The sequence below is a fragment of the Lacerta agilis genome, chromosome 2, assembly GCF_009819535.1.
Source record: "Lacerta agilis isolate rLacAgi1 chromosome 2, rLacAgi1.pri, whole genome shotgun sequence".
In the NCBI taxonomy this organism is placed as follows: Eukaryota; Metazoa; Chordata; class Lepidosauria; order Squamata; family Lacertidae; genus Lacerta; species Lacerta agilis.
In genome coordinates, this window is record NC_046313.1 from 96,118,282 (window position 1) to 96,141,710 (window position 23,429).

Consider the following 23,429-nt stretch of genomic DNA (forward strand, 5'->3'; position numbering starts at 1 on the left):
ACTACAACCTGTGCTGACTGGGGCTGACGAGAATTGTTGTCCAAAACAACTGCGGGGCAACAGGTTGGTGAATCCTGCAGTAGTTAAACTAGTCCACTGTGGTCTCCTCTGTCTGACTGTGGCTCTCATTGGTGTTTCCCAGTGATGATCCTTGAGATTTTTGAGCTAGATGTGCCAGGAATTTGCTCTGGGTTGTTACACATGAAAAAGTATGTTCTTTAGGCCCTCCAACTTGGGCAAGTGTTTAAAAATCATGCAGTTCATTTTTACAGGTATAACCATTGGAAAAATATATAACTGGACATAATTTTTGGAAGCATTCACTGTCTGTCATATGGCAGCTATTTATTACCAATTTTGCATCAATCTATCCACAAAATACATATCTGGAACAATTAACAATCTTTTTACGTTGACGTGTCTCATGTTTGGAGAAATTCTGAGATTATCTGGCTGACTCGTGCTAAACCAAATCCATTATTCTTTTATCAATCATTTGCTTGCATTTATCATCTTTCATTTGCTGGCTGCAATTTTGTTTCTTGACAAAATGACATCCCCAGTCATTCATAACATTGTTAGCAGATGGAAATGGTATGCAATAAGTAAATGGATGATTGAATTACGCTTTATTTAATAGAAGCTCTCTGCAAGTGGTTGTCCCTTAATGCAACCATAAAGTATAAAGTAGGACTTTATACTTGAGGCATGTAGTTTTTAGACTAGAACCAAAGTCCAATATGCAGCAATCAACACGTATATTGAACTCTTGAAACACACCTGAATAACCAGCTTAATATTATCCAATTATTTGGCTTTGAAAAGGTAGCTGGATGGGTTCACCAACCTACGAGCATGGGGCCTGAGCAGTCTCAATTCATTCTAATAGGGTTCTGCTCTTCTTTAAGAACAAGCTAAACTGGACTGGGGTTTAGTTGTTAATTATTTTGGGACAAAAGAAGTAGTCGTTTAATTTAGATAATGTAATACAGTGGTGCCCCGCTAGACGAAAATAATTCGTTCTGCGTAAATTTTCGCCTAGCGGGTTTTCCGTCTAGCGAAGTGGCAATGACAGCCGCGCTTTCGCTAGACGAAAAAAAAGACGAAAAATTTTCGTCTTGCGAGGCAGCCCCATAGACTTTTTCGTCTTGCGGGGCAGCCTTCCGCTAGACGAATGCCTTCGTTTAGCGAGTTTTTCGTCTTGCGAGGCATTCGTCTAGCGGGGCACCACTGTAGTTGAAGGTACACCAACTTTCCTTTTGCGGCTCCAATTCCTTGCATGTGCAAGGGCTCTGAGTTAAGCACTGGAGCTCTGCCTACTCACAAGGACTTTCCAAAAGGGATATGCAGGCAGAGTCATCTTAGACTTTCCACCATTCACAAAAATGAATGGGAAGCCCAAGTTCTAGATTTGGCAAATTAAACTGACAAGACCAGATGGCCCCCATTGAGCCGGGGGCGGGGGCGGGAGGAGAGCAGATCCATGTTGTTAGCCTTTTGGAATGCATATATATACACAGTATTATTGTCAGTGGCCACAGTGTCGCTTCTGACTAAGGTGTTGTGGCCTATGGGTTTGGGCTAGGTTGGTAGAAAACCTGGTGTTGGTTCTGCTGTATACTGGAAGGAATTTCTTGCTTGGTGCTGGTGTCTGAATTTTTCTTTTAATTTTTTTTCTATCTCACTTACTGCTCTTCCTTTGGAGAAGAAGGGGTACACACGGAGGAACTGGACAGTGAACTAGGTAAATCATCCATCTCTCATTTTTACACCGTTGGTTGGACTGCACCGTTAACTGCTTTAACATCCTTTTCTTTGTATCACTTTTTTCTTCTTTTAATTTCAAGCAAGATCTAACATAGTAGTATCCAAAGGTGTTTTCTTTTCTTTTCTTTCTTTCTTTCTTTGCTTGTTTTTGCTTAAGCACATCATTTTCAGGCAGGGTTGTTGCTGTCCAGTAGATTTGTGGAGCTGTCAGCCCTTTTTTTCCTACATGACTCTGGGTCAAATCTGGCTTAGTCATTGGACAAGCAGAATGACTTCAGTTCACACAATGTAAACTTCTCCACCCTCTTCTGTTTCTGCAAGCCCCCTCACCCTGCCCCAAATCTGCTCTGTATTGTTGGGGAAAACCCTGGAGCAGTTGGGGTCGTGTATGTGCAGGGAGATGGAAGCTCCAGTGCAGAAACGGGAGTCATTCCAATCACTTAATGACTTGGTTGGATACAACTCACTGTTTGAAAGTGTTTCTGTGCTACAGGACATGTGTATATGCTTCTCATTAATGCTAACTGCTATTGCTTTTATATTCAGTTCACATTTGAAGTTGGGTACTTGATTTGTGAATCTAACAGTAGTCTGGAATGCTGCCATAATCGTGTAGGGTCCAGTGCTTGCATACTGATTGCTTTCTGCCACCACTCAACTTTTGTATCATGCCCTCTCCTGCACCCACCTTTTTTTGGGGGGGGGGTATCTGTGGTTCCACGTGGCCTAAACCACACCTGAAACTGCCAGAACTCTGTATATTTCATCAAGATTGCTCTTAGCATTGGGAATTAAGAATCCAGAACCGATTCCAGAAATTAGGCAGAATCTGGATTACAAGCCTGGTTCTATTTTCAGAGCATGGCCATTTCTAACCCTGATGAGCTAGACTAGATCTGCAGCTGGCATGGTTATGATGCCCTCATCGAATCTCCGAAACCATCAGTCAATTATATCTTATTGCTTCGTCCCCCATCCACTATTAGACACTTGATTGTGTTTGGCTGTAATGATGGCTACAGACCATAGTTAGAGAGGTTTGTTTGTGAATGAGTTGTGTGCTTGTGTGCACTTCCCAAGCAGGCTCCGCTTTGTTCTCTGAGTGGGGGAAACAAACCATGGTGTGGCTGGGTAGCACTTGCAGCTGAACCAGCGCTTACGGTTTGTTCAAGCTGGCCTGTGGTTTGCTTCCCCACTCAAGGAAGGGAGGAGCAGAGAGTTGAGTGCAGCATCACACATCTCCTTCACAGACTTGACTTGCCTAACTATGGAGGTGGCCAGCGGTTTGTCCAAACAGCTCTCTCTGAAGTCTCTTTGTTGTACACTACATCTGTTCACTGTACAACAGTTAGTCCTTTACTGATACAGCAGCCACGAGTGTAGCTTTTCTTTAAAGCATATTAGGAAACATGGTTGTCCTACAACATGTTATCACCCTTTCAAAACATAGCTCAGCAGCTGCAGTGTATGAAATGGCAGGCTGTGCACTGTGCAGTGCCTTAGTATTCAGGCACATGCCTTTATCTGTCTGTCTGTGTTTGTGTTTCCGAAGAATAAAATGCATGCATGCAGTCCCACTTAGAGAATGAACTTTTACAGAATCCGAGTAGGAAGCTGATCCCTTAAGACCGACAGCATTGGTAACTTACTCTAACAAAATGTTAACAAGGCAAATACAATTAGAGCAAAATAGTGATGTACCTAGGACAGGTACCCGAAAAGAGGAGCTGCCTCTGGCAAATAGGGTTATAGGATGGTATTCTCCCCCCCCCCCCAGAGTAGAAGCATTCAAATCAAGAAACGTGTATACTAAATAAACAGATGTACTCTGAGTAAAACAGGAACCGAACATGTTTTACAGATATGGGATACAATGCAACGTTGCGCTTTTACAAATGTTCCATTTACACAAACCTATCTGCATATGAAGCATATCCGCTTGCCAGATGGAGCAGTCCCCCTGCTGTTCTGAGGGGTTCTCCCACCCCACCCACCCAGAGGCAGTTTCGTTTCAGGGGGAGCAGAGGCGGGGAAAGCCCCCTTGCAACAGTAGAAAAACCCTTGCACAGATCTTTTATGGACAGGGTTTGTTAGGTGCATCCCGCCCTTTGACTTGTTCATCTCCCACTTGGGGGTGTTCTGTTTGTTGTTGATATTCATTGGGCCTTCTACTTCATGAACAATTCTTCTTCCGTACTCTGAGCAGCAGGCCTGCTTTGCAGCATGCGCCCTGGTGTTCGAAACGCTAAGCTCTATGAAAGGTGAAAGTGACGGTTCACGTTTCCAAATGCTCTAGGACAAATGTTGGAGAGCTGCAGCTGGTCCGTGGCTCTCTGGCAGCTCAGCTGTGCGTCCCTGACTGTTTGGAGCTTGTAGTATTTTATCATTCACTCATTTGTTATATTTCTAAATATACATCCCAAAGGGATCTCATGGTCCTGTGCAGCAAGCAGTAAATACTGTAACACTGCATATATATTAAAACCACAAACCACATACCTTAACGCAGGGGTAGGCAAGCTAAGGCCCGGGGGCTGGGTGCGGCCCAATTGGCTTCTCAATCCGGCCCACGGACGGTCCGGGAATCAGCATGTTATTACATGAGTAAAATGTGTCCTTTTATTTAAAATGCATCTTTGGGTTATTTGTGAGGCATAGGAATTCGTTCATTTCCCCCAAAAAAATATAGTCCGGCCCAACCAATCTGAGTTGGTTAGAATGGTGCTGATAACGCCAAAGTTGCAGGTTTGATCTAGTCTTGGTAGACCATAAACTTGACATGAGTCAGCAGTGTGATGCAGCAGCTAAAAAAGCCAATGCAATTCTGGGCTGCATCAATAGGAGTATAGCATCTAGATCAAAGGAAGTAATAGTACCACTGTATTCCGCTCTGGTCAGACCTCACCAGGAGTACTGTGTCTAGTTCTGGGCACCACAGTTCAAGAAGGATACTGACAAGCTGGAACGTGTCCAGAGGAGGGCAACCAAAATGGTCAAAGGCCTGGAAACGATGCCTTATGATGAACGGCTTAGGGAGCTGGGTATGTTTAGCCTGGAGAAGAGAAGGTTAAGGGGTGATATGATAGCCATGTTCAAATATATAAAAAGATGTCATATAGAGGAGGGAGAAAGGTTGTTTTCTGCTGCTCCAGAGAAGCGGACACGGGGCAATGGATTCAAACTACAAGAAAGAAGATTCCACCTAAACATCAGGAAGAACTTCCTGACAGTAAGAGCTGTTCGGCAGTGGAGTTTGCTACCAAGGAGTGTGGTGGAGTCTCCTTCTTTGGAGGTCTTTAAGCAGAGGCTTGACAGCCATCTGTCAGGAATGCTTTGATGGTGTTTCCTGCTTGGTAGCGGGTTGGACTGGATGGCCCTTGTGGTCTCTTCCAACTCTATGATTCTAGGAGGTGATGCTCAGATGATCCTCAGGGACCCTTCCAACTATGTTTCTGTGATTCTACGAATCGTTTTGTTTGTATGCCACCTTTCCAAAACTAAAACCACGCTCAAGGCGGCTTGCAACATCCAAAAATTGCATAACTACGAACAAAAAGGTAGTCGTAAACAAAACATCAAAAAGTACGCAACAACATTGATCCATTTCCACATAAATAATAATAAGATGAAAAATGAAGATACAAAAAATAAACAGCCCCAACCCCACCAATAAAACCCCCGAAACAATACCCCAGCCAATGTATGAGAAGTTTATCCCCCAATTGGCTTTGCAATTTCCCCAATGTTGCGTGTGCGTCTTCCCCCCCCATGCGAATTTCCAGAGAAGCCGCAATGCAAACCTGTGTACACCTGTTAAAATGCAACTCATTCAAGATAGAAAGAAAACAAACAAAAGAAACAGAAAAAGTTGTTGGTTTTTTTTTGGTAATGTTTTAAGTGGCAACCTTTCACTTTGGTGGTGGATTATCAACAACATTGCTTACAATTTCAATACTGATGTTTATTTTGGAATTTAGCACTTGTTTGTCAAAATGCTTCAGATCAAAAAGGTAAAGAAAAGACAGGGACAAATCTCTCCAAGGCGAATTTTAATAACATTTTATTTGGTACATTAAAAAAAAAATGGCAGAGGTACTAAACACGGAGACCCAGAGCTGATTTCTCTCTTCAGTGACATTCCATACAGCTTCAACTTCCACATTTTGGAAGTACTCTGGACACCTAGACATTGATTTTAAAAGAGGTGTAACATCTTTGGAAGCACTTTTAAAGTCCAGATTTTAAGCTCACGTGTGACTCTAACATAGAAAAAAACAACACATTTTGTTCGGTTTTCTTTGGCGAAGGATTACAGAGCAAAATTTGGGTCTTTGGAGAGGCAATTTTATTGCCTTCTAATGCTGTAGAAAGCCCTTGTTTCTGGTCTTCAGAAAAGACCAGTTTATCATTTTTTGCCAAGCGTTTCCTTTCTTGCACATGCACCTCCAAACCTCTCCTCCTCTACCCCCAATCAGCGCTGGCTTGCACTTCCTTTCTTTATAGTATATCTCAAGGAATCCAAAGATGCTTCAGAAGGATAGCATTAAAAAAAAAAGAAAAAAAGATGTGGGTGGGGGAAGTTGGAGGGAAACCTGCCTTTTATTTGCAAACAAGGAACATGTGGAGCAGAACTTGTTAAATAATTTCTCTTGATTTTCAGCCAGTTTCCGCATTGCAAACATACATTTTGAGTAATTAGCCCATGTGTGTTTATAAGGGTTTCATTGCTGTTCAGTCTGGAGCTATTTGTGTCCTTATGGCATTGTAGCTGAAGCCTGTCGATAGCACACACTGGATAACTGTTTCGTGTTGCGCAACCGTTTGATTGTACAGGTTACAAAATAGGGTTTGGGTGGTTTTCTTTTCTTTTTAAGGCCGCAATGCTATATGTGCTTCCTGGGAACAAGTCTTATGGGGACGTCCTTCTAAGTAGATTGTGCTGTTAACTAATGCTCGTTTCACAAACATTCCTTCTTGCTGTGGTCTTAAATTAATTCTCACGTTGGTTATTTTTTTACCATTATAGGTAAGTTCAATGAAACGGTCTGTTTCTGAAAAAGACACTGATAATGCTGAGCATATAGTGTCTCCTTTCTCTCACTTTCTTTCTTTGAATTCACCCTATGAGTTTAGAAAGGGCCCATGGTTAAAACCCTATTTGGAGTGTGCTATGTCAGAATTCAGGGACGTGGGTGGCGCTGTGGGTTAAACCACAGAGCCTAGGGCTTGCCGATTAGAAGGTCGGCAGTTCGAATCCCCGTGACAGGGTGAGCTCCCGTTGCTCAGTCCCTGCTCCTGCCAACCTAGCAATTCGAAAGCACGTCAAAGTGCAAGTAGATAAATAGTTACTGCTCCGGTGGGAAGGTAAACGGCGTTTCTGGTTTTGCCAGAAGCGGCTTAGTCATGCTGGCCACATGACCCGGAAGCTGTACGCCAGCTCCCTTGGCCAGTAAAGCGAGATGAGTGCCATAACCCCAGAGTCATCCATGACTGGACCTAATGGTCAGGGATCCCTTTACCTTTATGTCAGAATTCAGGTGGGGTGTGTATGTGTTTTAATATTTCCTGCTGAGGATGAAAAAAAGGATGTTGGATTAGATCAGCATTTCCGAAACTTGGGTCTCCAGCTGTTTTTGGACTACAACTCCCATCACCCCTAGCTAGCAGGACCAGTGGTCAGGGATGGTGGGAATTGTAGTTGGAAAAACTGCTAAGTTTCAGAAAGACTAGACTAGATGGATGTTTGGCTTGCTCCAGCAAGGTAATTCTTGTTTTGTATTCACATCAAAAACTCCCTGCCTGTGAAAGCTTGGCTTATTGAGGAGTGTAGCTCTGATCCAAGACGGTGCCTTCCTCATGTTATTGGACTACAACTCTCATAACGCTTGCTTGCTTAGGGCTGATGGCAGCCAAAGTCCAGCAACATGTGGATGGCACCACATTGGCTCACTCTAAGAACCTAACACGTTGGGGGTGGTTTTAATAAATGTTATGTATGTGGGTAGCTTTGGGGTTTTTTCAACGTTTAATTGTATTTTTAGTGGTTCTTATTTTTGTCTGTAGGTTGCCTTGAGTCCCATCGGGGAGAAAGGCGGGGCATAAATAAATATATTACAGAAATAAGATGAGTCTGCTGGATCAGGTCAATGGCTCACCTTCCTGTTTTCACAATGGCAAACCAGTTGCCCTTGGGAAGTCTGAAAGATGACCATGAGCATTATGCACACCTAGGAGTCCCAGCAAGTCTGAACCTCTCCCCCCCTCCCCATGTGCCAACTTTTGCTATATTCAATGGTTCCCGTCCCCCCAATATGGAAAGTGTTCAGTCAAGTAACCCTCTCCACCCCTACCTTCTCAAGTGGAGTATCAGGAGCTTTATTCAAAATGAAACCTCTCTCGGTGCTGGCTTGTGATGTTCACATAAACTGGGGAAAGCGAAAGTGATTCATTGGAAAAGGTTTCCTGTGAGCTGGAAGAATTGTTCTTATCATTCAGACTGCACAGCCCACACAATTGCCCTCATCTGTGTTGTGTCCACAGAGGACAAATGATGGATTTGTGTCTTCTGAGATTGTTCGTGGCTGCCTGTCGAAAAGGATGGCGCAGCCCATACTCCTTAAAACTATTAGGCACTGTACCCAAGTTAAGCTTCTTCTTCTTCTTCTTTTTAAAAAGGTAGCAATTTACTTCAGATTAAGTAGAGCTGCTTCAGAGCAAATCTCATGTTTTGGTGCCTGTGGCCCTTTTGGCGCGCCATTCTCTTTTATCGAGAGCAGGAGGAAAGAAAACAGACAAGTTAAAAAAGCAAACTCCGATGTACGCTCAAATGGTTTTTCTTCATTGACTAATTATGCTTATAGAAGTATTTACGCCTCCAGCTTTGCAAACCTGCAGGCATGGAGCTCTTAGCTTTTCCTGAGCAATCTTCCTTTTGCTGCATTTCCCACCCCACCCCGCAGTTGTAAAACTGAAAATTACTTTAAGGTGCGATTAAGGGATAATGATTTTGTGACAGGTTTTGTAACATGATAAAATGACTGCGCGTGCACAGAGATTTATGCTGTCAGCACCGGGATCCTGATCCCTTTCAGTTGTGATAGAAATGTGAAGTGCTTAGATAGAGCTAAGAGACAATTGCTGCAAGTTGGGCCACATTAGCAGTTTGCTAGGCGCTGCGGGAGGACTTGCCTTTTTGGGGGTGCTCAGATGGACATCAGCTGGGCATGTTGACAGACACCGGATCATGTGACGTTGCTGGGAACGTTGCCCCTATTTTGCAACATAATTGTATTACTCTCTGTTGTAAAGAATTCAAATCGGCCATTCAAAAATCTCGCTCTGCAGACATAGCTAATGAATATGAGCCTGTCGTCATTTGATCCTTGTTTCAGGGCTCCGTAAGCCTTTTTTGCCATTAAATTTCGACAGCCATAACAGAAACTTCTGACACCAAACTAAGTGCTGCATGAAAGCTCCCAGGAGGTTGACCTATGAAAGCTGATGCTGTACCTTAGGACTGTTGGGGTTGCATCCAGCGAAGTTATTCCTATTAGTGGCAGGGCTCCCCCTTGCACAAAATGACATATTCAGCCCACATGCCTCCTGTGCATTTGAGGAGAGGGATCACTAGGAGTAGAAAACGAGAAGTTCTGTTGCCTAGGTGGGAGTCCTTTGCACTAAAGGAATGACTTATTTGGATGTTGGTTCATTTTACTACAACAGACTACCTTTTGGGGGGAAAGAGACCGTGTGTGCCTCACCCTTTAAGCTGCACAATGTGTCCTGAGAAGCCACTTCCATGCATGTGTTGTCCAATGAGTGAATAGATTGTTTTTAAAAGCGTATTCCTAAAAGTTGCATGCTGTAGAATAATCTAGGAATGCAGCAAAAGCGTTATGTGAAAACGTAGTTGGGGGCAGCGGGGAGGAAAAAATCTGCAAGTGAAAGTAAAATGCTTTAAATAAGTTATATCCATTTGTTTCCAGAACTACCTACTGGTTGGGAAAAGATTGAAGATCCTGTATATGGTGTCTACTATGTAGAGTAAGTAACTTTGTCGCCGTAATGATTTTTATGTGACCCCCTAACGTGCTGCAGATAGTAGCATCCAACCACTGTGTGGAAATCCACTTGAGCAGGGCATTTGTCGTTGGAAATTTAGCCACCTTGACTGATTTCTCGTTAACTGTCTGCGGTGCTATGTGCCAATATGTAGCCAGCAGCATAAAACTGCAAATACTTGGCTCTGTCTGTAGTATGGATGCTTGAAAAGGGAAAGAGAGAGGTGAGGGTACGTCATGCATTGCTCTTGTGCACCCCCTAGTGATAATTAAGGGGGAAAACACAAATTCAGCCTGAGAGAGGGGAAACTCCATTTCCTGTATGCAAGAAGCTTTGGAATGATATACTAGCGGTCTGGTGTAAGCTGTTTAATGAAAATGAGTATTGAAAAGAGTTGCTGTGAAATGAAGACAATACAGACCTCAGTTTTAAGTCCTGGGTTCCCAAGTAAATGCCAGTTCAGAAACATTGCCTGTGTCTGAAAAGCAGGGGCACAGGATTTGCAGATTCACTGTCTGAATATGGCAGCAAACTGGCATTCTTAGTGACAGGAATCTTCTTAGATTAACTGAACTGGGTCACAGTTTTTGGCTTTAATTCCTGCTTTTGCTAGCATTGCAGTGTAGCCAAAATGACTACTGTGACTTTATTCCAAATGTGTGGAAACAAACATTACCCAGAAGGAATCCTGCAGCAAGCAGTTGCTTAAAGGGGTGTAGCGTTTTTACAAGGACGACTTCCTTCTCCTCTCCCCCCTCCCACCCCCCATTCTGCCTTGCTCTTGATTTAGACGGCAGCTCTCTCCCTTAAGAAACTGAGATTCCATTTTAGTTTCATTGCTAACCTCCACAAGAATGCGTATTTAATTATATGTACGAATGAATAGATGAGCTCCTTGGTATCTCTCAGCTCACAGTGTTTTCTGTAGTTGGAAGAGTTAACCTTTCATGGTGTATGTTTGTTGTTTTAACTCATGGCCTCTGTGCCTTGGACTCCAACGTTAGCAAACCGTATAATTAAAACATGACATTTATTTTGCTGGAGACATCAAGGGGAAATATTTATCTTTTCTCTTTCTTTCCCCCTTTTCTTTTTTTGCTATTAAACACCATACTAAGAAATCTCTCCAGTATTTTCCAACACTGTGTGTGTGTGTGTGTGTGTGTGAATATGCATGGTGCACAAATAATCCATTTATATTAAGTCCTCTGCTTCAGTGAGAAATTGGCTGGCAACATGAGAAAGCAGCATAAGAGAAACAATGGTTTGGGATCTAAAGAGCTGGTCTGTAGCATTGGACACGTGTGCTTGGGCCTCTTAGTTCTTCCCTTTCCACAACAGTCCCATGTGCCCCTGAAAAAGTTACTCTGGAAGTCAGAGTGTTTTTCAACATGGCATGAGGGGCTGCTGTGGAAAGAGGAACTACACAAACATTGCACGGGTATGTGCATGTTTACCTCTGGAAGTTGTTGTTATTATCATCATTCCTGCCTAATTTGCTAGGAAAAGCTCGAGGTGGCTTACAACCCAAAACATAAAGCAATAATAAAATACATTACAATTTCAATTAAAATAACAAATATCGACATACATGCATACATTTTAATTGTATTTCTATAATTAACACAATCCTCAGGGCGGCTTACAACATGAAAAGTGCCACAAACAATAAATTAAACACATCAAAAAGCACACAACCAAACAGAACAATTTCCATATAAATCATACTAAGATCTAAATTAATATTGCAATATTTTTTTTAGCCATAACAGCAACACCCCCTGCTGCAACAAAAATCCTGAAACGATACCCCAGCCCAAGAGTCTGTTCAGTAGCCTTAGCTTTTGTAGCTGGTGTCAATCGGGGCCCTGCCCTTCCACTCCAGGTGGGAAAGGCTTGTAAGGCAGGGAACTTACAAGATCTTCCAGGAATTGTAGCCAAGATGGACATAAGAACCAAACTACCCCATGCTTCATAATTGCCACTGAAATTATGCCAGAAATATCACGCAAAGACCTTTTGAAAGAGCCAAGTTTTTCCCAGACACCTAAAACGATGCAGTGATGGGGGCTGAGATACCTCACTTGGCAAGGCATTCCACAGGTGGGAGGACACAGCAGGGAAATCTTTACTGCTGCTTTGTTTACCAGGATCAAGGGATCTATAGAAAGGCTCTAGGCGATGATCACAGCATGCAGGGAGGAATGTATGGGAGAAGGCATACCTTAAGTTACCCTAGTTCCAAGCCCTTTGGTACTTAAAATGTTAACACTAGCTCCTTGAATTGAGCTCAGATAGAAAGTGGTAGTCATGCTGGCCACATGACCTGGAAGCTGTCTGCAGACAAACGCCTGCTCCCTCGGCCTATAGAGCGAGATGAGCGTGCAACCCCAGAGTCGTCCGCGACTGGACAGATCAATGCAAATTGTAGAAAATTGGCGTGGTAGAATAAAAATGGCTAGCATCTGGCGGCATCCTGGTTTCAACCTTTTGTAGCCGTTTTCAAACATTTTTCGGTGGCAACCCTATACAGAGCATGTTACAGTGGTCGCATCGTCTGAAGGCCATTGGAGGTATGTCTGACTTTGTCAGGGTGGACTGGTTGACAAATCAGTTGAAGCTGGAATAAGGAACCTTTTGCAACTGACGCCACCAACACATTTAACAGCGCTGGGTGAAGGAGCACACCCAAGCCACAAACCTCATCTTTCTGGTGGACTGTAACCACACTCAGAACATGCTACAAACCTAAACCTGCTTTAGACAGTACACAGGCTGCCAGCAGTCCTGTTTTGTGACTGCATTATGCTTCAACCCCATCCAGTCTTTGATGGCTACCAATGAGCAGCAACTTTGCAATGAGAGGGAGAGAGAGAGAGGGGGGGGGGGTTGCCATCAGCGTACTGATGGCTCTGCAGCCCAAATACCTACTGGTAGATGCCCTCCCCCAGCAGCTTCATTTAGAGGTTAAACAGCATTATGCCAGCAAGACGGAGCCTTGCAGAACCTCATTAGCCACTGGCCAAGGAGAAGAGCAACAATCTACCAGATCCACTCCTTTGGGCCTGTCTCCCAGGAACTGAACCCCTTCAGCACTGAACCCCTAACTTACACTCAGAAGGATGTCCGCGGTTGATGGTACCAAAAACACTGGGAGAACCAACAGAGTCACACTTCCACTGTAGATCATAGAGCATCCCAATCAGTTTCCATGCCAAAAGACCAGCTGGCTGAAATCTATATATGATAAACCCACAACTTGTGCTGGCTTTACTTAACACAATCACAACTTTATGCTGGTGGGGAGGGGGGAGAGACAAATAAATGAATGCAGAGTGAGAGAAGCCCACTCTCCATTTATTTTATTTCACTTTCCCACACTCCCAGTGGCTTTTCCTCACTTACTGGGCTTTGGGAAGGCAGCACGAGGACTCCCGACATTCATAGAATCATAGAGTTGGAAGAGACCACAAGGGCCATCCAGTCCAACCCCCTGCCAAGCATTGTTCCAGAGCCTATGAATTTGGGAAAGTCACGGGTCCCAACATGACTTTCCCGCAACCTTCCCTGACTCCAGTAAGCATCCCTCAGCCTTGCAGAAGATGGGGCAGTTCCAGGGGTTCCTGACTTGGCACAGTTGTGCCTTTGCACACAAACCCCCACAACGGAGCCCCTGTGTAAGTGGCAGGCCCGCCGTCCTTCATTTCACCAGAAAACTCATGGAGCTAGAAAGGTAGGATTCACACAATTCTGCTTTTTGCAACGTAATTTCACTTCTCCCCCGATACCCTGATCATTTGATGCTTCACTGTATTGCTGTTGTTCTGGGATAGCTTTTTTCAACACACGTTATTTAGATAGCGAAAATATATTGCATAATGAGACTCAAATTTGATGAATAGTATGAATGCATGTTCAGTATAATACAATTCCAAGCTTGTCTATTGTCATTTCCTCCTTTGAATCTACAGTTGGTTTTTTTTTCTCCTTATCCGGCCATTCCTACCTGCAAGTAGGATCAACATATGTAAGAGTTGTGTGGATGATGAAGATAGCAATAGGTCTGATAAGCTCATACTGGTACCGGTACTTTTTCACTTTTGCCTTAGTCTTTTTTCTAAAAAAAATAATAATGACCGAATATAGCCACCAGGCCTATTGCTCCTAACTGCTACCCATGAACCTGAGAACATCCATGCTAGTGACAGTTTAAGCACACGGAGAGAATACTCATTTTGCATACCCCGCCATGATGCATGTACATCCACATGTACCCTTGTATCTCATTTTCCTAGCATTTCAACCCATTATAAACACTTCAGCTGACTTTTCTGGCCTTTTCCTGCCTGTTCCAAGGCCTTCGTCCTCGTCAGAGACTGCATTTGTAACCTATTTTGAGGAAGTGCCAAGTGCTGTTAAGAACTAAGACAAAACTTTATCACCATTCACTCACTGTTTTGCATTTGTGAGATTTGGATTATCTTCAGCTGGAAGGCTTCCACCTTTGTTGTCTAAGATCCATTTTCAGTTGTCTAAGATCCATTTTCAGTATAGGATGGTAAGGCATCATTTCTCACACTGAGGTTTTGGAGAGGCGTCTAAACATTGTTTGCATGTGTGTTTGTGGGAGGGGGGTAGGGAACCAGACTTTTCAGTTAGTCAGCTTTGTTGCCTGTACAGCTGCTTCTCATATACCAAGGAGCCTTTTCCAGCTTGAGGAACACCTTGCATTTTGGGGAACCCCCGGGGTGGGCAGGGCCAGAGGCAAAAGGGTTTGGAGGAACAGGTGCATGCAATTGGCTGTGTCCCAGCCATGCAAATGCCAGTGGTTTTAACACCCATACATGTCTCCGGATGCAGAAAACGAGTCGTTGTCATAGTTCAAGGACACCTTCTAGCCAAGAGAAACCGCTTAGAGAGGGCATGGAGCAGGGCTGATGAGCAGCGTGGCCTGAAGTGGGGGGCCTGGAGGTCTGCATTTGTTCCCCGGACCTGAGCCTTGCAACCCCTTCCATCTACCCCTTCCAGCAACCAAATGGAATACAAGGGCACTCTGAAGGCCAGCTCCAAAGCATGCATAATAGCAATATGGGGGCTTGCTAGACTTAGATGAGTGAGGTCTGCCCCAAGATGAATTATCTGCATTCCTCTGAAGGAGTACTTCATACTTCACAAGGCTAGTGCTTTGCAAGACTAGGAACAACATCATCCTTCACACTGACACCAGCTCATATGTTCATAATATGCAAGCGCATCTGCCAGTCCAAAACTTTTGAGAAGCTGCAAAAGAGCCAACAATGGCTGTATTACTCATCTGGTGCAGCTACCAGGGGAGGTTTGTTTTTTAGCTGGAGGAAGAGAATGGACTTCCTCCTTGCAGTTCCATCCATCTGTGTGCCAATAGGGAAACCAGTTTTGCTCATTCTTCCTACTTGCTCTGCATGGCCCCACTTGGGAAATGGGAGAGAATAACAAAGAGAGTTATGAATAACCTCATGTGCCCTCAACCCACCAATGTCTGGGATGGAAGGTCTGGGTCACAGCATTGGAGTCCCACAGAGGCTCGAGAAGGGGCTGCTGACTTGCAGTGACACGTAGACTTATGAATCGGCCCAAGCCCTGTTCTTCATAACTGAGAGGAACCTGGGAAGCTTTTATTTCCTTCACATTTATTGCACTCATTAAATTAATGTTGCTTTGTCAAATGCAGCCCCTATTCCTAATAGCTTTTTTTTTTTTTACGTTGCGAGCTTCTATTACGAGCCGAGCCAAAAAAAATCTGAGCTGGACCCTGTGAGTGCAATGCTGTTGTTTGATAATAGTTTTTGTTTATATATTCTATAACTGCTACAAGGACTGGAGTCCAGATGGACATGAGGGTAAACTTTGCATTGGGCTCAAGGTTTGTATTCAAAGAATTAATGTGAATAATGCACAGGCACAAACACGGGAGCAATAGGGGATTTCAGCATTTAGCTTATAAGGAAACCTGCACTACTCTTAAACTTAGTGGGTCAAAAGCTGCCAGGGCACTGGCAGACTTGTCTCCTCCCAGCCACAGGGCCCAACAGCCTTGGCAAGTGCAGTGATACGGGTTCTGGTCCAGCCATTCACACAGCGCCTTAACCTGTTCCATCGTGGTGGTGCAGAAAGTCTAGGGCCTGATCCTACCCACCACTGCACCATCATAGCAGATCAGGCTCTAAGATTGCATCCGATTGCATCCAGCCGATCCCCGGGTGTTTGCACTGTCCCATTGTTTTCAATGGAGCTGTGCCAAAGGCGGACAGACAACGATTGTGTTTCTTTTTCGTTGGGTCATCCAGGCACGGCCATGTGGTAATTCAGGAAGTGCCAGTCGGACTCTAGCTCAGGTTCGTTGAAAACAATGGAGCACCCCAGGGAAAATGAACAAGCTCAAAAGAGCTCTTGCCTTTGGAATCACAGAGCTGTGTTTTGTTTTTGTTTTTGTTTTTGTTTTTGTTTTAAAAAGTAACCTATAAGCGAGATCTCCAAGTGGCTGTACCAAGACTACTAATTGCTTAAAGTTATTGGCTTAACTTTTTGATAACAGAGTTGCTTTGTTCTTTAACCTTTTCACAGGTGTCTTTTTAATTTTCCGCCATCCATCCTTTATTTATGTGGCAGACTTTGGAGTCCCAATATGCTGATTTTTATTTTTTGGAGATTTCTGCTAGGGTTATTAACTCGCAACGATAGTGTCCGTGGCTTGTTTGTGGTCTTTCAGCTAAGCCTCTCTGCAGTCCGCTTTTGCAAAGTTTATTCCGGAGCATTATAAGTAGCTTGCATGTACTGTGATGATATAGCATGTTGTTCAGATATCTTAGCGATATCGCCGCCGTATTAAACTCTGCTGAACCCAACAATGGCTGCACATCTGAGAATCTGATGACTGTCTTGCATGGACTCTCCTGCCTTAATATCATCGTTCGCAGATAAACTGCTGCTTTAGAGTATTTGAAAGAATTAGCCGTAGCTCTTCAAGATGCCATGCCAGATAAGAAGCTGTGAACATTTCCTCACCCCTTTAGAGCAGCTTTCTGACACATAGTCCACAGGTCTTGCATTTGACTTTTCTCCTCCCCCTGCCACGTTTCTGTTAGAGGAGTATTTGAGCTTGCTTAAGGTTTTTTGGTTTTGTTTTTGCCAAGTATTCCCCTATTTAACGGTGATCTTTCTTTTTAGCCACATCAACCGGAAAACACAATATGAAAACCCAGTTCTGGAAGCTAAACGGAAGAAACAGCTTGAGCAGCAGCAGCAGCAGCAACCACCACAACCACCAGAAGGTTGGCAACTACTCTGCAAAATTGTCAGGGTTGAAATATTTGCTAAACACCACATGTACTTCCTTAAGGTTTTGTATTGTTTAATTATTGAATTCCTGGCTAGGCCCAGCTGCCCTTCCATACAGAGACAGGCGCAGTTGAAGAGAGATGACAATGCATGGACAGAACATCAGAACTGATTAATAATCCTGGCCTGCAAAAAACAGTCCCAATATAACTACATTTGCCTCTATTATGAAATATATGCAGTTTTTGCATAGTCCCCATATAGAGTCCTGCAGGTTGTGATTTATCTATCAAGAATACTGTTCTGAGAGCATCAACAGGCAGCTTAGCACAAGCAGGCGAAATGGCAGGTTCCCAGAACTGCATACCACGGGCTGTAACCAACATTTGCCACTCACAGTTTGTTTTGCAGAGGCAAACCATGAGTCTGGGTTTGGACATAATGCTAAGCCAAACCATGACTAAGCCCCAAACAGCAGAATCAGTGGGGAGTGCAATAGCTACGATCTTCGCTTTGGGAACCCACCCGTCTGTTCATTCACGTTGGCGTCGCATTGCTTGCATTTGTGCAAACTGGGCCAGCATATTTAGAGTGTCTTACTCTATTGCTTTATTGGGTTAGGATGCATAGTAGAATACAGAGTATATGTGAATAGACGCTGGCGGTTCAGATATCCTTTTTATTTTAATGCGTAAATGCTTCAAGCACCTGACCATTATTGCAGCACCCAATGACAAAATTGCAGGCATTAGGAAATAGAACAAGCAGGAAGCTGTCGTTGAAAATGGCTAGTCCTCCCTTCAGTGTCTGTGGATGAGAAAGAACAAACCAATGAATACTTTCAGGGGGAAAGCTGATATGTGCAACTGCTTTAAAGCACAGAGCTGCTCCAGAAGTAATGCAAGTGTGATGCAAGGCATTCTCTCCTGTGTGGATTTCAGTATCCATGATCTAAAGTTCCAAATGCAAAGGATGCAAACCCATGTGGGTGTTTGCTCAAACCCATTCTCTGTGGACAGCTGAGAGGTGGCCAAAGAAAGTTCAGTGATTGCAATGAACAGAGTCCTGTGGCACACATCTTGCAGGCAGGAAGCCCAGTTTCAACCACTGGCATTACCAGGTGTGTGCTGTTTGTTTTTTTACATCATATCAGAAAGAAACATCTCTGCGAGAGAGCTTGGAAAGCAGCTATCACAGGTGGTAGGACCAGGCTAGATAAAGCAGTGGTTTACCTCTGTTTCCAATAGTTTCATAATCTCACATGTTCACAGATGAATTTAAACTATAATCAACTTAGTTGAACTTAGGCACATCATGAGGAGCTGCAATGGGAAGGAGAAGCTGTCCCCACCTGCCCTGACCTCCAGAAAAATGGCAGAGGCAGCAGACAGCTCAGTTCCACGCATTGCCTGGTTAATGGGCAAGTTGTATCTAAGCCAAGCAGCACTAAGTGCCTCTCCTTTCCTTACAGTTATTGTTTATTTCATCTGTTTGAACATGTATACCCTTCCCTACCACTCAGGGCATTTTACAACGTTTAAGATTACGATGTCATCAACATAAGCAGTATAAAACAGAGCCAAGGAGACTGGATCATTTTTAAAAAAAAAAAAAGCAGAAAAACATTATCTGCCACATACAACAAAAGCTCACTCTCCTCCATAGATTTGTCTGAGATTCAAAATAAACGAAGGTCCAATAAAAGGCAAGGCAGTTTCAAATGGGAGGTGGAACGAGTTGTAACGTGCACTGAAATGCTGTGTGTGTGGCCTTACAGTGTAAGCATGGGCGGTTAACCCTAACTACTGCATCTGTCTATCCTCTGTGACCACAAATAGCCATTTGCTAGTCAGGCATTGCCCCTCATTCTCCACACTCCCAATGTGTGGTTAATCTTGCTCTCTTATCCTTGATCATATTAGGCAAGGATTCCAGATGTTGTTGGACTGCAACTCCTATCATCCCTGACCATTGGCCATACTGGCTGGGCCTGGCAGATTCCAGCAACATTTGGTTTAGGGAGATGGCTCACTCCCCCCCCCCCCGCAACTTCCCATGGTTGGGCAGGCTCTGAGAGACTCCCATCATGACGAGTCTTCTGTAGGGTTGCAAAGGAAGTTGACTAGGCACTTGAAGAGCCATCATGGTCGGCACATCAAGTCCCTCTTGATTGCTGATTTCCCCCTTGATTGCTGATTTCCCCCTGGTGCCAACAGAGTAAAAGCCAATACACGTCTGTTTTCTTTTCTCAGAATGGACAGCGGAGCACCCGCCACTTGCCCCTCCTGCTGTTCCAAACCACACTCCCAACAACCAGGAGACAGTTCGAGATGCTCCAGTACAAGGTAAGTTGCTGTAATACATATTTCTCTTTCGCACGAAGAAGAAAATAAAAAAAATGATTCTGATATTGTCATTATCAAATAAGATATCCTGCCTTGGGGGGGGGGGTGAAGTGCTCAGGGAAATCTAACTGATTTACAGTTAGAAGAAGGGACTTCTTAGCTCAGTGGTAGAATCATAAAATTGTAGATTTGGAAGGGGTCCCAAGGGTCATCTAGTCCTGCAATGCAGGAATCTCAGCCAAAGTATCTATGACAGATGGCCATCCAACCTCTGCTTAGAAACCTCCAAGGAAGGAGAGTCCAACACCTCTCGTGGGAGTCTGTTCCACTGCTGAACAGCTCTTACTTTCGGAAAGTTTTTTTTCTGAATGTTTAGTCAGAATCTCCTTTCTTCTGTCTTGAAGCCATTGCCTCAAGTCCTACCCTCCAGAGCAGGTGAAAACAAGCATGCTCCCTCCTCCATGAGACAGCCCTTAAGATATTTGAAGATGGCTATCATATCTCCTTTCAGTCTCTTCTTTTCCAGGCTAAACATACCCAGCTCCTTCAAGCATTCCTCATAAGGCTTAGTTTCCAGACCCTTGATCATCTTGGTTGTCCTCTTCTGCATACGTTCTGGCTTGTCAACATTCTTCTTAAATTGTGGTGCCCAGAATTGGACACAGTATTCCAAGTGTGGTCTGACCAAGGCAGAATAGAGTGTGGTACTATTACTTCCCTTGATCTGGACGCTATACTTCTGTTGATGTAGCCTAGAATAGCATTAGCTTTTTTCTTTTTCTTTTTTGCTGATGCATCACACTGTTGACTCAGGTTAACCTTGTGGTCCACCGAGACCCCTAGATCCTTTTCACATGTACTGCTAGTAAGCCAGGTGTCCCCCATCCTATATTTGTGCATCTGGTTCTTCCTGCCTATGTGCAGAACCTTACATTTGTCCCTATTTTGTTAGCTTGCGTCCAGTTCTCCAATCTGTTAAGGCAATTTTGAGTTCTGATTCTGTCTTCTACGGCATTAGCTACCCCTCCCAGTTTGGTGTCATCTGCAAATTTGGTGTCATCTGCAAATTTGATGAGAACCACCTCAATTCCTTTATCGAATTCATTTATAAAGACGTTGAACAACAACGAGCCCAGAACAGAACCCTGCAGCACCCCACTTGTCACTTTTTTCCAGGGTGACGAGGAACCTTTAATGATTACTCTTTGGGTTCGGTCAGTCAACAAATCCACCTAACAGTTACCTCGTTCAACCCACATTTTACCAGCTCCTTGATTTCTCCAGGTAGGCTGGAATAGACTTCTGCCTAAAACCTTTGAAAGCCACTGCTTACCCGTATAGACAAGGTAATACTTAGCAAAAGGGCCAATAGATCGATGTCAGTTTCTCATGTTAATATGACCTGAGATCCCAAGTTCACCTGCAGTGTCCTTTCCCACCCATTCTAGACCCCGTTCAATGAAACGAAGCTGTTGGCAGGCAGATTCCTCTCCTGTCTTTGTTTTCTCCTCCTGCCAGACTGTAATTTTACAATAAGAAGGCACCTAAGGCGTGCTCTGCCTTTGAGCAATCAAGAGCAAACAGCATTTTATTTATTTCTTTGCTCTGGGTGGATTTGGGTACAGATGTGTTTACAACAAAATCCACTCCGCCACATCTTTTGTTTCGTTTACGTGAGGCTTGAGCATGATTAACTCAGTGCTTGGTTGAAGCAGTGGCTCCTACCCTGAGTTCCTTTGGGGAGATAAAAAATGCTATTTCCAGACCTTCAAAAGTACTGTGTCCAAACATATACTATATGAGGGCACATGTGCAAGTAAGAGGGCTTTGATATTGCTGTCCCTTCAAAATTCACTACAGTAAACCTGTAATCTGCACTTGATTTACTTAAGTGATCGCAACCTTACGCGCGGGGGTGGGGGGTGGGGGTGGATAAATAGTGGCTGGGGCAACCCAGTCAGATAGGTGGGGTTTTCCTCACTTTTTGGTCTTCGGGAAGGGAGCAGGAGGGCTCCAAAAGCATCCCAGAGCCCTCACACTGCCTTCCCAAAGCCCAATAAGCATGACTGTGCCTTCATTACCAACCCCTGGGAAGGAGATGTGAGGGCTCTGGGAACATCCCAGAGGCAGGCAAAAAAGACATCTCCTTGATTACTGGGGTCTGGGAAGGTCAGTAAGCAGGCTTCTGGCTCATGGTGGTTTCCAGGGGTTCCTGACTTTGCACAATTTTCCCTTTGTGCCCCAAACCCCAGAACAGAAGCCTAGCACAAGTGCTAGGTCCACACTTGTGCTTTCTCATGCTCAATAGTTAACCATGCCTTAATGAGAAGTGCTAGTGAATTGGGCTGTGCAAAGAAATCTGTTGTGTCTCTCTCACATACAAACTAGCTTGGGACACCAGCTCACTTCCTGTCCTGAAGCTTCCTCTCCACCCCAAAATACACTGGTGGAGTTATCCATCGTGTGAGAAGCATGAAGCTGGTAGCTTGCTTGTGCCAGTCCGTGGAAAACACGTTGAGTTCAGCTCATTGAAAAGAACCATTGTGTGAACTGGGGCCTAAGCTGCACAGGCTGAAACACTTGGAAAAAACGAAGTCAGGTTGGAAAAGGCACTAAAATAGTACTGACTCTGCTGCCTTCTTATTATTTTATTAACATATTTTTATTGCTGGTATGTAAAGATGCAAATGGTAAAATTGCTAATGAATTTAAGTGAATAAATACATAACTTACCTGTTCTTCAGAGGTTCCCCATGGCATACTCATCTCCTTGCTTGGTGATTTTATACTTTCAAAAATCCATTCAGGCTCAAAAATAATTAGCACCGCTTAAAGCTTTGGTGTTCTGAGTCACCCTTGAGAGTCATATTATGTATCACCTTGTCGTCTTGGCTGGTGTGTGCAAAAACCTATTTTTGTAAATACCAAATTCACCCTTGCAGTGTTGAAAAGTATTCTCCTTCGCCGTGTGTGATTCTTCTGCAGCTTTCAATTCCATAGCTGTCCTATGAGGAAGACGTATTTATCATGGCTATTTGGGAGGTGACAATGCCGACATAACATTATCTGTGGTTTGTTGGTCCCTCCTATGCATTTCACCTGTGCGTGTTTCCAAGCAGTTCATCCTTGTATCCCCTTCTCAGTTTTCATCAGATATGATGCTCTCAGTTTCAGCTGCACAAAGAACAAAAGCATTCATCTGTCTTGATACTTCCATGAGGCTGCAGCCCTATAAGGGGGTGTTATTTCTAATACTAGTGTGCAAATCGGTTCCTACAGTTGTTGTGGGCATGGGTGGGGTTGGAATTAAAGGGGAAAGGACTCCATAGTTCAGTGGATGAGCACATGGATAAGGGCCTAGATTATTTCTCCAGTGCATGCTGTAATATCAGGAAATATCTCGGCTCAAGAACTTGAGGAGCAGCTGCCAGACAATACTGTATCTGATGAACCTGTGTTCTGACTTGGTGTAGGGCAGGGGTCAGCAACCTTCGGCTCTCCAGATGTTTCAGACTACAATTCCCATCATCCCTGACCACTGGTCCTGTTAGCTAGGGATCATGGGAGTTGTAGGCCAAAACATCTGGAGAGCCGAAGGTTGCCTATGCCTGGTGTAGGGTATGAGCTAAGCCATTACACTTGCCATATTCTTACACCTGCTATGTCTGTAAATGTAAAGCTTTGGCTCAGCCTGTGCATGGGTTCATGGTTAAGCTCTCTGCAGACTAACCATGACCTGTAACCAAAACCCAACCTTGGTTACTGCTCATGGTCAGTTTGAAGAGAGCTTAACCACGAGCCCTCTTAGCTCCATACAGTACGGTATCAGTTTATTGTTCTAGCCACAGGCACCGACAAACCCACAGCAACAGTACCCATAAAACAATACAGATTATGTGTCCGTAATGTGAGCCAACATCCATGATGTAATTCAGAGTT

General features: G+C 44.1%; 1 protein-coding gene across 29 annotated transcripts in view; it reads left to right on the top strand.

Moving 5' to 3' along the window:
• The window catches only part of MAGI1 (membrane associated guanylate kinase, WW and PDZ domain containing 1), a 464,153-nt gene that overhangs the window by 362,962 nt on the left and 77,762 nt on the right, over positions 1–23,429 (top strand). For 13 of the 29 annotated variants that reach the window (XM_033141285.1, XM_033141282.1, XM_033141269.1 and 10 more), the window contains 5 exons: positions 1,709–1,744; positions 9,753–9,810; positions 15,683–15,730; positions 17,035–17,138; positions 19,398–19,490. In XM_033141285.1, the coding sequence (XP_032997176.1) occupies positions 1,709–1,744; positions 9,753–9,810; positions 15,683–15,730; positions 17,035–17,138; positions 19,398–19,490 (339 nt within the window). The remainder of the gene's footprint in view (positions 1–1,708; positions 1,745–9,752; positions 9,811–15,682; positions 15,731–17,034; positions 17,139–19,397; positions 19,491–23,429) is intronic. The other 16 variants (XM_033141284.1, XM_033141290.1, XM_033141291.1 and 13 more) reach the window with 3 other exon arrangements.